The sequence below is a fragment of the Podarcis filfolensis genome, assembly GCF_964270895.1.
Source record: "Podarcis filfolensis genome assembly, chromosome: 8".
Taxonomy (NCBI): Eukaryota; Metazoa; Chordata; class Lepidosauria; order Squamata; family Lacertidae; genus Podarcis; species Podarcis filfolensis.
This window is the reverse complement of record NC_139611.1, coordinates 74766185-74783309: the sequence shown is the minus strand read 5'-3', so window position 1 is coordinate 74783309 and position 17125 is coordinate 74766185. Positions and strand designations below refer to the sequence as shown.

The window sequence follows — 17125 nt, the reverse complement described above, 5'->3', positions numbered from 1 at the left end:
ATTACAAGTCTATCGCTCTTAACCACTACACCACACTGGCTTTAGCATGAAACTATGGACCCATGCCTATTGCAAACGAAGCAGTATGACCATCCCAAAACCTTTGCAGATGCAAAGGGTATTGAAAGTGGGATCACGTATAATCACCCCAGTATGAGCTCAAATATGAATGCTCAATAAAAAGGACATCTGGAAGATCCCTACAGCCTTCCTCAAACTGATGCCTTCCAGATGTTTTGGGCTTCATTGGCCATGCTGGCTAGCTGGCCACTCTGGGCAGCTACCAACAAATATAAAGACATAATAAAACATTAAACATTAAACATTTAAATAACTTCCCCATACAAGATTGCCTTCAGGCAGCTCAGGGGCCAGATAACTCCATACCCTCCAACATTTCCCCAATGAAAATAAGGACATCCTAAGGAAAAGCGGAACATTCCGGGATCAAATCAGAAACCAGGGCGGCTTCTCTAAATCAGGGACATCCCTGGAAAATACGGATACTTGGAGGGTCTGCCTTTGCTGTTTTTGCTTCAACAAACCGACATGGCTACCCCTTTGGAAACAGCCTGCCTAAGTCCCCTAAGGCCATTTCCCTCACGTGAGGAGAGGTCAGGGCCCCATTGCCCGTGTTCTAAAGTCATTCAGTGGCTGATCCAGTTGGTTTCTGCCCATGGAATGGAGGGAGGGGCAGCGGCCATCTTGTCCTTCACCTCCAGCAACAAAACGTCTTGGGTTCACCCTGCCTCAGATAATAGATGTTGGGGACTGTGAATGTGGCGGAGACAGGGGGCCAGAAGGCTGACCCAGGAAAGGGAGCCACTGGTTTATGGGGCTGGGAGCCAGACCAGAAGGAGGAGGAGGAGGAAGAAGAAGAGTTAGGGCAGGATGAGGTGGAGGAAGAAGAAACTGTTCAGCCAAGGGATGGGCCAGTTGACTCCCCGCCTTCCCCTGCTCCGCCATCTCCTAGTACCAGGAGGGGCTTGAAGATGAATGAGCAGCAGCGGCTTCCATGCAGAAGAAGTCGCCCTGTGGGAGCTGCTGTCAGAGTTTCTCTTGCCAATAAAGTGTCAACCACCAGCCATGCATCTTCCTGAGCTGCTGCAGTGGGCCATGACCATTATGTTCCAGTGTGTTTTAACCAAAAAAGCAAAACCACACGTGCAAAACCCAAGTTCACAAAATCCCTTGTAGCCCAAATAGTCTGTAGGCTCTACTATCCTCAGACTGAATGAGGAAGCAAGACTCATGTTTTAAAGGTTTAAAGAATGCCATAACAAAAAGTTCAAAATGGCTGCAAGTCCTTAACTTTATGAATCTCAAACTTTTAACTATGTTTTAAAATAATTTCCAGCCGCTGTGTTGCAGGCGACTCTCCCCGGCCACCTAACCCAGAATGTCTCCCTTTGAGAGATGACCCTCAAAACAAGGGAGAATAGAGGGGCTGCTGCATTAGTGTCAGGAAAGCATTTTTGAAGTAAAAGGGGGAGAGGAGAGTGGGCAGTGTGACAGTTTTGCTTTGTTCAGGGGGGAAATGCATGCTCGAATTCTACAATTTCTCGATTTCTAACTGTTAACTTCTGCTGTCCAGCCTCCTTTTCTGCACTCTCAGCGCTTTCCCAGTCAGCTCAACAGCCCAGAACGGATTTGCAGGCCAAGGAGAGTTTGAAACTTTCCCTCCCCATCCCATGATTCTGATGATAATCCCTCTCCCCACAATACTGCTATTAAGAGGAAGGTGAGGGCAGGTATGGTCTCTGCATCCTTCTATAAGGGTACAGCCACAATAGCACAGAAAAAAGAAACATTAAACATGTTTGCTTTCATATTGAGGTGAAGATATGTAATTGAATAAAGTTTGGCTTCACCTGGTAGATCCCAAAGGGTTACATCTGGATATTGGAGGTACAAGTACCCCGTTGGTTCCCTAGTACCTTTTATCACATCGACCGCAGCTGCACCACCCTCATCGTCTGCCATATTTCGCAGGGCATTGACCAGGGATGATTTGCCGACACCTGAGTCCCCTACGATGGCGATATCAAGGGTACGTTTGCCAGATGGCTGATTCATTTGAGCTAACGTGTCTTGTTTGCTGCTCTTACAAGCCATGGCTGCTCTTCTGTGAGATTTATCACACCTAAACAAGAACAGAAATATTGCAGCAGATAATGCCTTCTGCATGTAACTCCTCTTTTAAAACAGCTGCATCGGTTGCCCAGTTCAAACTACTCGCATTAATGTTTAACTCCATTCAGCATTCCAAGGAAACTATGTTCTGGGTAAGCACTGGAACCCCAGGAATCTCTTACCAAACAGAAATTGGGGTGCGGGCAACATTATAGTTATTACAACGTCTTAAGTAAACAGCTTTAACAAATGCTCTTGAAATTCCTGTACAGCTTCATCTGCCTCTCAGTTTTCCTGCCTAAACCCCCTGAAATGGCTACAATGCTTTGATGAGAAGCTTTCAAACTGCATAAATTGGACTTCCTGTCCTGGTGAGGGTTTCTCCTGGAGAGAGAAACTCCGATATACACGGGTGCCTTGGTTCCTGAACGGCTTAGTTGTCAAACAAATCGGCTCCCGAATGCTGCAAACCCGGAAGTAAGTGTTCCGGCTTTCGAACGTTTTTCAGAAGCCAAACATCCAACATGGCTTCTGCTTGAGTGTAGGAGGCTCCTGCAGCCAATCGGATGCCACGCCTTGGTTTTTGAATGGTTTCGGGAGTCAAACACACACCCAGAATGGATTAAGTTCAAGAACCAAGGTTCCACTCCCTGTATATTTGATTGTTGTCCTTTCAAGCAACCGTTCACTGCTGAATACATAGCAGGAATGGTTGAGATATGGGAAAGTGAGCAAAGAAAGAAACAGTCAGAATTAATTAGGTGGGGCTCCTTTTAGAGCTGAAAGGCAGAATATAAATATTATTCCTTGCAGGGTGCAGAGCGACGTTAGAGCAAGAAGCTGGCTTTGCAGACCGGGCAGGCAGGCAGGACACCAAACTCCCCACAGAGTGTTCCTAGATGGACAGCAAAGCCTTTGTCTCACCCGCCATCCTCAACCTGAGAAGGAGATAATGCAAGGGATCATGGCGCTGCTACACTCCAGGGTTTCTACAGCCATACGCAGAGAGGCTCGCCTTCCCTTCCCCCAGCTTGTCCTCCAGCTTCCTGCAGCCTGGGGAGCTGTTGCTCTTCCCCACCCCCTGCAGACCGGGCAGGCAGGAAGCAGCTGGATCTGCAAAGCCAGCTGAGAAGCGGCTGCAGCAGGATCTTTTCCTATCCAGCCCACAGTGCCAGTAATGGCAATTTTAATCTGAGTGTATTGTACACAGTGTGTACACAGTGTATTGCGATAAGAGTTCAGAAACTGTTTGCACTAATAAAACTCCCAGTGGCAGAATTCACCTATCACCATGGGACTTTTGGACTCTGAGATATGATAGCCATCTTCAGATATCTCAAGGGCTGCCATATGGAGGGCGGTGCAAGCTTGCTTTCTCCTGCTCCAGATGGTCAGACCTGGACAAACAGCTTCAAGCTACAAATGATTTACAAGATGGAGGACCTATAGTGACCCCATCTAGCTTCCGTTTTCTCAGAAAGCACCTGTTTGAGCAGAGCTGCGTGCTGGGCAGGGGAGGGGGAGAGGACAACTTGTAAACAGGATGTAATTTCTGCTCAAATATAATAAAAACCAAAAGCTACTTTCCCTTTCAAGGTTATGCAGGATAAAAAGTTGCAAATAATCAGCAGCAGACCATTTAGTAAGAAATACGTGCCTGTACCAGTTTATTAGGCTTTCGTCAGAGATAAGCTCAAAGTACCTTGGTGATTTAAAACTGCATGGGGGTTTTCAGTCTCTGTTTGGGGTCTCCCATCTGAAGTATGTATGTCATTTCAAGATCAAAACCGGCGATACACGGTCATCACTTCTGATCTTCAGTACACAGATACAACAAGGCATAGCCTATCTGTGAGTTTATGCACATTCCCAGCCTATCGACCTTGACAGTGAAACCTGACAGGTCTGAGCATATGAACCCATATAACATGCCTTATGATGCCTTTCCATTCTCAGAGGAGGGCGACCAAGATGATCAAAGCTCTGGAAACCAGGCCTTATGAGGAACCGTTGAAGGAGCTGGATTGAGAGGAGATACGATAGCCATCTTCAAATATCTCAAGGGTTGTCATACGGAAGAAGGAATAAGCTTGTTTTCTTCTTCTCCAAAGTGTAGGGCCTGAACTATTACAAGATTCAAATTACAAGATTGAACATGAGGAAGAAATAGTTTATTTTTTAGAAAAGTTATAACATTCTGCAGGGTGCAGAGCAGGTTTAGAGCCTGCATGACAAGCTGGCTTTGCAAACCAGGCAGACAAGAAGGACACCAAACTCTCCTCAGAGTGATCCTAGACTGACAGCAAAGCCTGTGTCTTATCTGACACCCTCAGCCTTAGGGGGACATAATACAGGGGGGCACCAGGCACGGGTTCCTTCAAGGGTTTCTGCAGCCTCACGCAGAGAGACTCGCCTTCCCTTCCCCCAGATGGTCCTCCAGCTTCCTGTAGCCTTGGGAGCTGGAGCTCTTTCCACACACATCCCCCAACACAGTTTCCTTGCAGACCAGGCAGGCAAGTAGCATCTGCATCTGCAAAGCCAACTGAGAAGTGTCTGCAGCGGGAATCTCTTGTCCCACACTCTGAGTGCCAGCAGTGGCAATTTTAATCTGAAATCTTTTGACACCCTGTACTGCAGTAAGAGTTCAGAAACGACTGACGCTAATAAAATTCCCTATGGCAGAATGCTGCTAACACTATGGGTCTTTCGGACTCTGAGATATAATCAAAAAATAAATAAACTGGTGCAATCATGTATTGCTCAGGAACAGAGCAATAAATCCTCTCTTGCTGATTACTTATTAACCCTGCTTAATCTTGGAAAGGGGAAAGTAGTCGTAGCTTTTTGTTATTCTGGAGCATAAATTACACCCCCGCTTGACCAGCACACAGCTCTGCTCAAACAGGTGATTTCTGAGAAAATGAAACTTAAATGTGGTCGCCCTAAGATGAACCCAACGCACTTATCGCGTGTCTATTTTGCTACTAAGGCAGGATGGGAAGCCCCCCAGAGCCATCTCTGAGGGTGGACCATCCTATTAGGTCCCCCACCTCTGCAGAGGGGAAAAGGTGCTGAAGGTCTAAATCTCAACAGGAAGTGATCTGACCATGACAAGGGACTGATGTCGCTATGCCCCACTTTCAGATCACGCTCTTCTTGCCCAGTTGAGAAAACAAGGTCCAGAGTGTGGCCTCCCACATGGGTTGAGCTGTTGACATGTTGGGACAGCCCCATGGTTGTCATGGCAGCTATGAGGTCCTAAGCCACCCCAGAGCTGGTCACCTTGGCATGGATGCTGAAGTCTCCCAAAACCAGCAGTCTATGACTCCTCAACCGCCCCCCCCCCCGAGAAGCTCTTTTGGCTCAGGCAAGGAGACTGCTGGGCAGCGAGACAGGTAGTAAGGATATCAAACGCCATTAAGACTGTATGTTTTAAAACAATTTCTAGCCCCTGTGGAAACTTGTGTGTGCAGGCAACTCTCCCTGGCCACCTAACCCAGAATGTCTCACTTTGAGAGATGACTCTTTCAGCATCCTCAGCTAGATTATTCAGGAAGCTTGACAGCATCCAGTAAGTGATGGCAAAAGACACCCCTGCTGCTACCAAGCTTCTAACTAGCGAAGGCGGGAATAATTCTTTTGCATAATCAGTTATTTTCTTTATAACCAGATCCCTGGTCATTTCTTTCCGCTGAGGATACTTAATCACAGCCTTCAGTTCTTCAACAGGCTTCCCGGCCAATATGGCCAGCCTAGCTAAGGAGCCATCATCCAGCTCAAATCTCTTGTAGAAGGCAACCATGGACCCACGCAAGAGGGCAACATCACAAGCCAGAGGAAGGCCTGAAATGGGAATCTCATTGATGCCAGCAGATGCCAGGTATGTTTTCCACAGGTGGCTCTTCAGTGCAGATTTCTTCTTTTCTATGACCTCAGATGAAAAGTTGGGAAGGCTTCAGGCAGGACAGATCTTTCTCCAAGGTCTCCACCAGTCAGGGGAAGTCATACTTGGCAAGGTCCCAGGAGGAGATCAAAAGGACTTGAGGGATGGTGTTCCTGAAGCACTTCTCAAGCTGCTTCTTGAAGTCATTCCTCATCTTTTCAAGGACTTCCTCTTCATTGAAGGTATTTGGGTAAGACCTTTCCATGATGCTTATCCATTCTCAGAATTTTCTGCAATGCAAATGGGTCATGTGACAAATGATGTGCAGGAGGCCCGCAGTAGACAAGTTAGTGTCGAAAGGGCTCCCTTTAAGCAGAACAGTGTATCTCTGCACATGCTAATGCAATCCTTTCACTGCCCCCCCCATATCTATTTTAATCCAAATAACAGGAGAGGTCTATGCAGAGAGCAGGTTGGAAGAAAGAACTTGATGCACTTCAGACATGAGGCAGAACCTTGTTGTCATTGCATTCTTATATTAAATGTCTGTGCCCAGTGCGCATCTGATGTACTGCAGATGCTGGTCTGGTTGTGCAACCATGGACGTCACATGCCCTGATCAGCCGAATTCTCCTCATAGCGCTGCTCTGTTTCCCCAGCCTGCCATTTACACCCCAGCCTATGGATTTTATCCAACATTACTCATGCTCAGAGCACACCGGCTGAAATGAATGCACCTGACTAACTAGAAGGTTAAAAAAACTGGGAAACTTGTAGCTCCTTTGCAAATATTCTACACTGCAGTAGCAGGAAGGCCAGGTTCTGGGTAGTCCTCTTCCATCAATGCCCCGCTGCTTAAGTGCAGACGACTCAGGTGCTGCTGAGACTGGCACAGAGGCAACAACAGCAGAGGTGAAGTATTACTTCCATGGGATGCTTCCACAGGTGATCCTTTGGGACTTCCCAGAAAAGGCAGCATCCCCGCTGGCAAACGGGCTGCTTGGACTCTGGCCGGGAATGCGGCTTCGGCTGTTTGTTGCGATCTTATCTCATCCTCGCTGGTTACCTTCGCTTTCTTTTTTGCTTTTAGTGGTGTGAAGATCAGGAGGTAAAGGGTATAAAAGAGAGGCACACAATGAGAGAAGGTAAGAGAAAAGCGCCAGAAACCTCGAAGCAAAACCTCCGAGAAGACGACTGAGTTTGTTTGCAAAAAATCGATCCGGCAGCAGGTAAGGAGTTGAACTTTTCTCATGATTTCCGGTTTTTTGTGGGGGTTTTTAGCTTGTTTGCGTTAAAGGAGATTCTGAGCTTCTTGCTTGGCAGAACGATTGTTGTTGCTGGGGTTTTTTTTACCTTTTACTTTTTTATTTTTACCTTTTACCTTTTTTCTTTTTTATTGTTATTACATTAATTCTATTATAGCTATTGTGATTATATTATTATATTATATTATATTATATTATATTATATTATATTATATTATATTATATTATATCCAGTTTTTTTCTTTAAAAATGTTTAGGGGTACTCTCATTTGACCATCCAAAACCACCTTTTTATAGTTCAAGTCAGGGGAAATAAATACAATAAATGGACAGAAGTGCAAAGAACATGCATTACCTCATATTACACAGCTGACAGCTCATAGTAACTTCCACATTGGCATGAGGTTGTGTGCACTAACATCTTCCTGATTCCTTTCTGGGAAAGAAAGGAAGTCGCCATCGGAGGTGGTAACAACAAAATGTTTAGGGGTATGTGTACCCCTGCGTCCCCCCAAAAAAAGACTGATCATATCATATTGTAAACAATTATATTATTACCAGCAATGATGTTCTAGAAGGCTGCGCTTCTTCTCCGCATCAAAGGGAATAAATAACATGCCACAAGTAGCTGGAGCTAATTTTAGAGTTTTAAGTAACTGCCCTGAAGCCAATGCAACCAGTCTCCCTTTCGTGTGTTAATTCAATATATCCCTCTGCAGAGCCCCCCCCCCCAGTTGATGGATATTAAAACTACAAGAAAGCAGCAGGACCACAGCTGCGCCCCAGCACTTGCTGACATGCAAAAATGGCATCTGTGAGCTATTTCTGATTAGAGAAACTGCATGGCAAGGGTTCAAGGCAGGGCAGAAGATGCTGGAGCTTCTCTCGGTTCTGGGTTGGTGCTGCCTGATGAGCCTGGATAGCTCAGTGGGTTAGACCATGGTGCTGATAACGCCAAAGCTGCAGGTCCCTGTATGGACCAGCTGCATATTCCTGCACTGCAGGGGGTTGGACTAGATGATCCCCAGGGTCCCTTACAACTCTACAGTACTATGTTTCTACGACTTTCCCAAGTCACCCTTTCGGGGCTTTCCGTATCCTTCCATGACTGTGGTACGAAATATGAAACTTCCCTTCTCCATGCACCTTAGTCCTGCTGCAAAATCACCTCCCCATATCAATTAGGACAGACAGACAGACAGACAGACGAACAAACAAAACTCCACTGATAACACCCCACACTTAAGTATCATGCAGTTAGGTCCTCGGATGTCTTTAATTCTAAAAAGGATTTTATGCTCTTTTTTCTTTTGGTTGTATTTCATTTATTTATTTGTTATATTTATATAGCTTTCAGGACAAGATAATGTTGCTGATAATGGGTTGTCTTCAACTAACATTTACTCAGTGTAAATCTATTAAAATTAATGGACCTTAGGCATGGTTATTAATTTCATTCAGTCATTGCTGAATAAAAGTTAGTTGACAAGAATCCAATGTGGATATTTTCCCTAGTATTAATGACCTTTAAGAATATTTCTGGGCTCTTTCTGCATCACTTATTTCGACCCTCTGACTCCTTTTTTTTTACCTCCCCCTTGATGACATTTCTAAAAATATTCTTTTTTTTACTGGTGACTTTTGTAAAAGTGGCAGGACAAGACTTGGCCAGAATATACGAGGGATATGCACAGTGCACTGACTTATTTATTTATGAAGTGTTTTATCCAAAGTTTTAGCCAAAAAGGGAATCTTTATTGGGGTGTAAATGCTTCCTTTAGACACATCTCTAGAGGAATGAATAATTTGAGTTCAAAAAAGATCCACACCCACATAAACATGTTTTAAGGGTTATGTGTGAATGCATGCACATATAGATTTCTGAGAGATTGACAACAGGCACAATTCTTCACTTTATTGAAATACTACCGACTGCTGCTCAAACAACCCACTGGTCTTAGAGATATGTCCTATGTAAATTGATTTCCCCCCCATAAACCTTGGATTGTAAATATGTCCATAAAAGTGTGTTGAAGGCTATCATTTAACTATTATAGTTTTCTTCTCTTTCTCAGATAAACTGAGCCACAAGGAATCACTGTCATGGATCCTGCCAAAACAATACAAATAACAGAAAAACAATATGTTGAAAAAACAGAAATCATAAGAATAGACCTTGATCAAGTGAAGTCTGCTTTCAAGAGAAAAACATTTGAAGCTGTTTCAGCTGAAGCTAAAGAGCAGTCAAATTTATTAAATAACGCCACGTTGGAAATTGCCATCACAGGAAGATCTGGTGCCGGGAAATCATCTTTTGTCAATGCCCTGCGGGGAATGAAAGATAATGAAAAGGGTGCAGCTCTGACTGGGCTGACAGAAACAACAATGGTGCCACAAGAATATACACACCCTGCATTCCCCAAAGTCAAAATTTGGGATCTACCAGGATTTGGAAAAAATGAATTTAATGCAGAGGAATACCTAAAGAAGGTCAATTTCAGCAAGTATGATTTTTTCATCATCATCGCCTCAGATCGCTTCACTATACATGAAACCAATTTGGCTCTTGAGATCCGTAAAAATAAGAAGAAATTCTACTATGTGCGCAGTAAAGTGGATGTCGATATAGATAACAAGTGGAAGTCAAAAGGCATCTATGAGGGGGACATCCATGAGAAGATGCTGTGTGAGGAGAATACTCTTGACATTATACGGAAAGATAGCTATGAGAAATTGAAGGCATTAGGTGAGTCTTCTCCAAGGGTCTTTCTAATATCCAATTGGGATTTCGGCAGCTATGATTTCCCCCTGCTTCAAGAGACCTTTGAAAAGGAACAGGATGAAATCAAGAGAGATGTTTTAATTATGTCTCTTCCAATTTTAGCAAAAGATAGCATTAAAAAGAAAAAGGCTGCTATGGAGAGACTGATATGGAAAAAAGCCATGGTGAGTTGTTCTGTTGGGTTGATTCCTCTCCCATTCCTCTCGCTTGGTTGTGACATTGCCATTGTGGCTGTGACAATGAGGGATATCTGCAAAGTTTTTGGCTTGGATGAAACTTCTCTCACTATACTAGCAAATCGTGTGGGGAAACCTGTTGAGGAGTTGAAATCTGCTATTGAACATACCCCAAGCACCGGTATGATCACAACAGAATTTGTCATGGATATCTTGAAGAGGTCAGCAATGTGGGGAGCAATCACAGTGGTAGAGCTGGTTCTGGATTTCATACCTGTGTTGGGGTCTCTCTATGGTGGGGGCAGTTCTTTTGCTACCACGTTCTGCTTGCTGAAGAATTTCCTGGAAAACGCTGTGAAAGATGCAGAGAAAGTTCTGGCAAAGGCTGCTGAGCCCAAGAGACGAAAGTAAACAGCCAATACATCTACCTGGGAAGAGACATCCAGGTACAACATGCATAATCTCATCTTTCTACCACAGCACCAACCAATTGCTTTCTTCACAAGTTCGTCTTCTGGTTTTGCAACATGGCATCCTACCATGCTCCCTTTATTACTCTTCAGCTCAGCACTTGTAGGGTTGCCATATTTCAAAAAGTGAAAATCTAGAAACAAAAGTTGTTGAGCTTTTCGCTTATTGGGGGGGGGGCAAAGTTATAGAGATGGGGAGGGCAAAGTTGATGAGCTTTTTTTGACAAAATTTCCCAAAAACAAAAGAAGTTTTTGAGCTATTTTAAAGGAAATCTACCCAAAAAAATCAACATTTCTGACATTTCACAAACCTTTTTACCAATTTTCAAGAATTCTGCCTGGACACTACTTCCAACGGATGAATCCCAGACATATGGCAGCCCTATTGTAACAACGCTTAATCAGTAGCCTGCCTGGGCAATTTTTATCCAGTTTAGAGGTTTCTTATATCCTACCTGTCAGGGTTAAAACATGGATGTCTCCCCCTCCGACATGGAGCAAATTCGCAGCAGCAAAACATAAAGAATGGAGAAAAGAAGAGAAGAGAAATGGCTTCAGAGAGTTCTGTTGCTGATACACTTAAGTAAATTGTGAGGCAGAATTAATGTCTGAAGGATAATATAGCAAAGGTGAATCTTAAAATTACAGCCCTGGATCAAAAAGTTACTGATCTTAATGAGGAGATATCAAAATCTGAAGCAGTTGAAATTAAACAAGATCTAACACAGATATCGTCTTGGGTGGGATCCTGTGAGACATGCTTATCCATGCACAAATATACTATGTAGTTTTGTAGCCTTTAGCATATTTTGTGGTTATTTTGTTATTGCTGCTTTTAAAAATGTTTTAATGTATTCTCTGCCTCCTTTGATTGCTATTCTTTCCTTTTCCCTTATTTACTTAATCTCAATGAAATAATAAATATTAAAATTTTAAGAAATGGTTTTTTCTGAATCCTCCCTACTACAATTATTTCCCCAACTGTTCTAATTTTTGTTTTAAAAAATCATTTAATCCAGGCATGGGAAAGCTGTAGGCAACGGTCCAAATTTAGGTGTCCTACCTGAACCACAAGCCTGTTTTCTCTCAGCCTCCTTGTTGTAATGATTAATCTTTTCTTTTCTTCACCAGCTGGGTGGGTGGGTAGGGGAAGCCTGAGCCTTTGGGGAGGAAGTAAGCATACACATACCCACAAATTTCCTTGTATTTTAGGATGCTATGAAACATAGAAAGACTGGTTCATTTTCAACATAGTTGGAGTAGAGGGAGTTTTGTGTGTCCTCCTGCCACAAATAACTCCAGATCGGTGCTTCTTATTCTTTCTTTGTTTTTGTTTTGTTTTTGAGGGATATGTGCTTTTTATTTTCCATTTTTTTTGTTTCTTGGTTTTTGAGAAAACAAAGAAACCAGAGGCGACATCATCAGAACAAACAAGACTTGAAATCAGGTCTCTGTCCATATCAGAGCTTGGAACTAGTTCAAGTTCAACATGTCCGTAAAAGAACTACGGTACTTCCCATTCATGTTCATCCCTTTATGAAACAAACCAGTTCTCTTTATGTTCCGTTCACTTCAAGTTCATCCAAAGTATCCTTGGCAAAAAAAAATTGTATAAATACTCTAATGCATTTAGAAAGTGACAATGAACTTGAAGATGAGCCAGAAATCATTCTTCATTTTGCCCAACATCAACTTAATTCATGTTCAGTTTACCCAGCAAGTATGGGAACTACTTTCACATGTAGTTCAGATGTTTTTCAAACTAATTCAGTGCACATTGAACTTGTTCATTCCAAGCATTAGCCAATTGTTTTTGAGATTGTTATAGTGATTTTACCAGCTGCTCATTTGTGGAATGAGTTTAGCCCTCCTCAGAATGCAACTTTTCTGTATAGCCTTAAAGCCTGAAAGCCTTGGAGGTTGAAATGTTCCCCCACTGGCTGCCAACACAAATAAACATACAAATAATATAGTTTTTATTGACAAATAGCGAAACACTGTCATGGTTCGGGTTACAGGCAGTCGGAGTCCTGGCTCGGTACGTCGGGACCGGGGTAGAGGAGGGGAAGCAGGAATCAGGAGTCCAGGGGTCAGGAAACCAGGAGTCAGGAAACCAAAGCACAGCTAGGTGGGTAGCGTGTTGCTGTGACAGAAGGAAATGCTGGTCTTATATAACCCTCCTGGCCCCTGCCACCAGATGCTACGAGTCTTCTGTCAAGCCTCACCTGTGTGGCAGCGCCTTACCCTTCCAGGCCAAACTCAGGAAGGCCCCAATTCTGCAAAGCCCTACCAGTCACAGGGCCAGGCTCCTGCACACACTCCTGACAAACACATTCCAACTCACTAGGTGTGACCAAGTATCTGTGCATTAATTACTCTGTACTCTCTCTGCTTATATCTGTGTTTTGGGTTCCACACGACTCTAACCAAATAAAGCTCTGTGTCCCCATTCATTATAATGAGGAATCAAATAATCCCCTTTTGGCCAAAGTGGGTGAAATTTGCAGGCATAGGAGACCCTACAAATTGGATTGAGCCTACCTAAATCCAGGGGATCTTTGTGGAGGAAGTTAAGTGGGTTTACTTTCCTCCATACTTATTTGATATTTTCATGGGTGGGTCTGAGCACAGGCTTCTCAGACTCTGCCCAACACCATCTGATTTACAACGCTGCTTTGGCTTTCTGTACAGCTGAGAGCGAAGTGCAAGGGACTTATGTTCCATGTTGAAGTTTCTGTGGTGCTGAGAATGGAACTTCATGGGGAGGATTATGGCAACTGAGAAAGAGACTTGGGACAAAATGGCAGCAGGGGCTCTAGAGCTAAGTGTTGCTAGAAAAAATTCAGTTTATTTAAGAACACGTTTCACTTGGGCTGTGCATCAGATCCAGCCCAATCCAATTAATGAATTGGACTGGGCCAATTTGTATCAACATAGGATTGGGTCAGATTATGTTGAGGCAATCCTAGATCAGGCCAGCCAACACATCTTACTCACTATTCCATCTTTAAAAACAATTTATATATTTGTAATCACAACAACATATGAACCTACCTGGACCATGAGATCATCTTCTGAGACCCTCCTTCGTGTGCCTCCTCCTCAAGCGGTTTAGAGTGCGGCAACACAAGAACAGGCCTTCTCTGCAGTGGCTGCCCATCTGTGGAATGCTCTCCCCAGGGAAGTTTGCCTGGCTCCTTCATTCTACACCTTTAGGCGCCAGGCAAAATCATTTATTTCCAACCAGGCCTTTGGCGGATCTAATTTACATCCTATGCCCTTTTAAAATGTGTTTTTTTGGGGGGGAGGTATTGTTCTGTTTGTTTGTTTTTATGTGGTAACTTCTGGTTTTCTATCTTGATTTTATTCTGTGAAACGCCCTGAGACCCCCAAGTATAGGGCGGTATATGAATTCAATTAACAACAACAATGCCAAACACCTTCCAAAATGACTCAGAGCAGCAACAACAATGACAAAAAAATTATTATTTGTACCCTGCCCATCTGACTGGGTTGCGCCAGCCAGCCTGGGCACCTTCCAACATACAGTGGCACCTCGGGTTACATACGCTTCAGGTTACATACGCTTCAGGTTACACACTCCGCTAAGCCAGAAATAGTACCTCGGGTTAAGAACTTTGCTTCAGGATGAGAACAGAAATCGGGCTCCAGCAGCACGGCAGCAGCAGGAGGCCCATTAGTTAAAGTGGTGTTTCAGGTTAAGAACAGTTTCAGGTTAAGAACAGACCTCCGGAATGAATTAAATACTTAACCCGAGGTACCACTGTATATGAAACATCCCCTAGGAATTGGCTGCCATGCAAGGGAGTCTCTCAAACCTGAATCTCCTGGAGCGGTGAAAGTAGTCAGCTCAAGTATACAGCCGGACAAGAGGGAAGGAAACATAGTGTCTACCTCAGTAATGAGCTCACGGAAACAAGCTCTGGAAATTTGGAGTTGCCATGCTGAGGGCAGAGTTTGATGCTCAATTACATTCGTAAAAGCAAGCAATGCAAAACACTGGGGGAGAGCTAATGCCAGTGCAGTGGCCTCTTGCTGAATAGGAGGAGCTGCTTGTATCCCCCCACCCCTAGGGAGAAAATGCTGGGGGGGGCACACCTCAGGGTCTCATGGGGTTTACACTTGCCCAGCATGCTTCAGGGCAGGCCCCTCCCTCTGTGACAGCCTCTGATAACCACTTTAACCACAGAGTTAGGAGACTACATGTGTTTCCCCTCCAAATATCATATTTGAGGGGCAACCCCTCCCAAAAATGTTGATGGGCATTGCCCTTGTCCTTGTGAGAAAGGAGCAGAAACACAACTCCTGCCGGGCTTGGAGAGGGAGAGGGAGCCAAGCAGCAGAGGTAACAGGACTGTATGCTGGGGTGCCGACTTAAAATATATGGGGAGGCAGATAAGCCCTGCCTCACCTCATAGATTACAAGATGTGGAGCAGCCCCCCTCCAACACAATATTTCCATATCTCGGCCCCTGGGAGCTGGTCCTATAACTGTGCGCAAGTCATTCTCATTCTCGTGCTCCCCAGCTCCTCTCCCTCTTTCACCCATCGCGGCTCAGCTCTGCACGCCAAAATGGTGCCCAGGCACTTCTGATTAAAGAGGCTGCTGAATCACTTTTGAGAATTATACTTCTGTGAAGGGAACAGGGGCCTCCTAACAAGTCTCAGCACCTTTAACTAACTACCTAGAATTCTTTGGGGAAAGCCATAACTGTGGTATCCTAGGCATAGGGCTCCTGCTTTTACCCCACACCACCCCATATGCTTCAGTTTTTCGGCCCTTTGGAGCCAGCCATGTGGGGATCATACTGCATCAAAACTCAGAAGAAATTGGATGACATGATACAAAGACTCCAGCAAATTTGTTCTTTTGACTGTTGGGGAAAACTTCCTTTGCATTCTCCTCCTCTGCTTTCAGGCTGGAGAAATTTCTGCTTCCTTTTGCTCTCTGTCATGACCCAGCACAGTCCAAGAAATTATTTACAAGGAGGAGGATCTAGGGCGAACTCATTTAGGTCTCCTTTTCTCAGAAATCACCTGTTTGAGCAGAGCTTTGTACTGGTCAAGGGTGGGGCAGAGGAAAACTTGGAAACAGGATGTAATTTCTGCTCCAAGATAACAAAAAGCCGCAACTCCCTTCCCCTTTCTAAGATTAAGCAAGATAAATAAATAATCAGCAACAGAGCTGATAATATAATTTATTATAAATGCTCTGTTGCTGAGCAGTACATGATTGCACTGGTTTATTATTTTTTGATCATATCTCAGAGTCCGAAAGACTTGTAGTGATAGGGGCATTCTGCCATAGGGAACTTTATTAGCGCCAGCCATTTCTGAACTCTTACTGCAGTACAGTGCATCAAAAGATTTCAGATTAAAATTGCCACTGCTGGCACTGAGAGTGTGGGACAAGAAATTCCCGCTGCAGACACTTCTCAGATGGCTTTGCAGGTGCAGCTGCTACCTGCCTGCCTGGTCTGCACTGAGAGGGAGTCGGAGGGTGGGGGTGGTGAAGAGCTCCAGATCCCAAGACTGAAGGAAGCTGGAGGACAAGCTGGGGGAAGGGAAGGCGAGTCTCTCTGCGTGAGGCTGTAGAAACCCTTGAAGGTAGCCATGCATGGTGCCCCCCTGCATTATGTCCCCCTAAAGCTGGGGGTGTCAGATAAGACACAGGCTTTGCTGTCAGTCTAGGAACACTCTGAGGAGAGTCTGGTGTCCTTCCTGCCTGCCTGGTTTGCAAAGCCAGCTTGTCATGCGGGCTCTATAGCTGATCTGCAGCCTTCAGAATGTTAGAACTTTTCTTAAAAATAAACTATTTCTTCCTCATGTTCAGTCTTGTAATTTGAAGCCATTTGAGGCCCTACCCTCCAGAGGAGAAGAAAACAAGCTTACTCCCTCTTCCATGTGACAACCCTTGAGATATTTGAAGATGGCTATCGTTTCTCCTCTCAATCTCCTCTTTTCCGGGATATACATACCCAGCTCCTTCAGCCGTTCCTCATAAGGCTTGGTTTCCAAAGCTTTGATTGGTCGCCCTCCTCTGTACACATTCCAGCTTGTCAATATCCTTCTTCTGAAGGATATGAGGAGCTTCCAGCTTCAATATCACTGTCTGCATCATGTTTTCTCCTCACCCAAGCAAATATCTTGCACACCTTCCCAGCTGGGAGCAACTTTCCAGAGCAGATTTTAGAGGAGATGTGGGGGAGATGAGTTGAGAAAGAGGACAGGGACTCCTGCCCCATTAACATTTGTGTAGAAGGGAGAATGTCAGCAAGTATTTCCTTCAGCATAGGGGGAGATCTGCGGGAAGTGGGCAAATTTATTATTTTCAGTTTCTCTCAGTTTCTCATTTTTCCAATATTTAAGTTCAGCTCTTCCCATCTCCATATCAG

General features: G+C 44.4%; 3 protein-coding genes across 5 annotated transcripts in view; all 3 read left to right on the top strand.

Moving 5' to 3' along the window:
* Nucleotides 1-17125, top strand: part of LOC310768763 (interferon-inducible GTPase 5-like) — a 131487-nt gene that overhangs the window by 9907 nt on the left and 104455 nt on the right.
* The window catches only part of LOC310768800 (interferon-inducible GTPase 5-like), a 105191-nt gene that overhangs the window by 18858 nt on the left and 69208 nt on the right, over nucleotides 1-17125 (top strand). The gene's annotated exons all lie outside the window — the stretch shown is intronic.
* Nucleotides 6093-17125, top strand: part of LOC310768791 (interferon-inducible GTPase 5-like) — a 43538-nt gene continuing 32505 nt past the window's right edge. The window contains exons 1-2 of one of the 3 annotated variants that reach the window (XM_083627573.1): nucleotides 6093-6258; nucleotides 7107-7245. Coding sequence is in view for 1 of the 3 variants with exons in the window: in XM_083627575.1 (XP_083483701.1) it covers nucleotides 9385-10650 (1266 nt within the window). In the remaining 2 variants the exon portion in view is untranslated. Of the gene's footprint in view, nucleotides 6259-6830; nucleotides 7246-9356; nucleotides 11650-17125 lie in introns of those variants that run through there. The other 2 variants (XM_083627575.1, XM_083627574.1) reach the window with 2 other exon arrangements.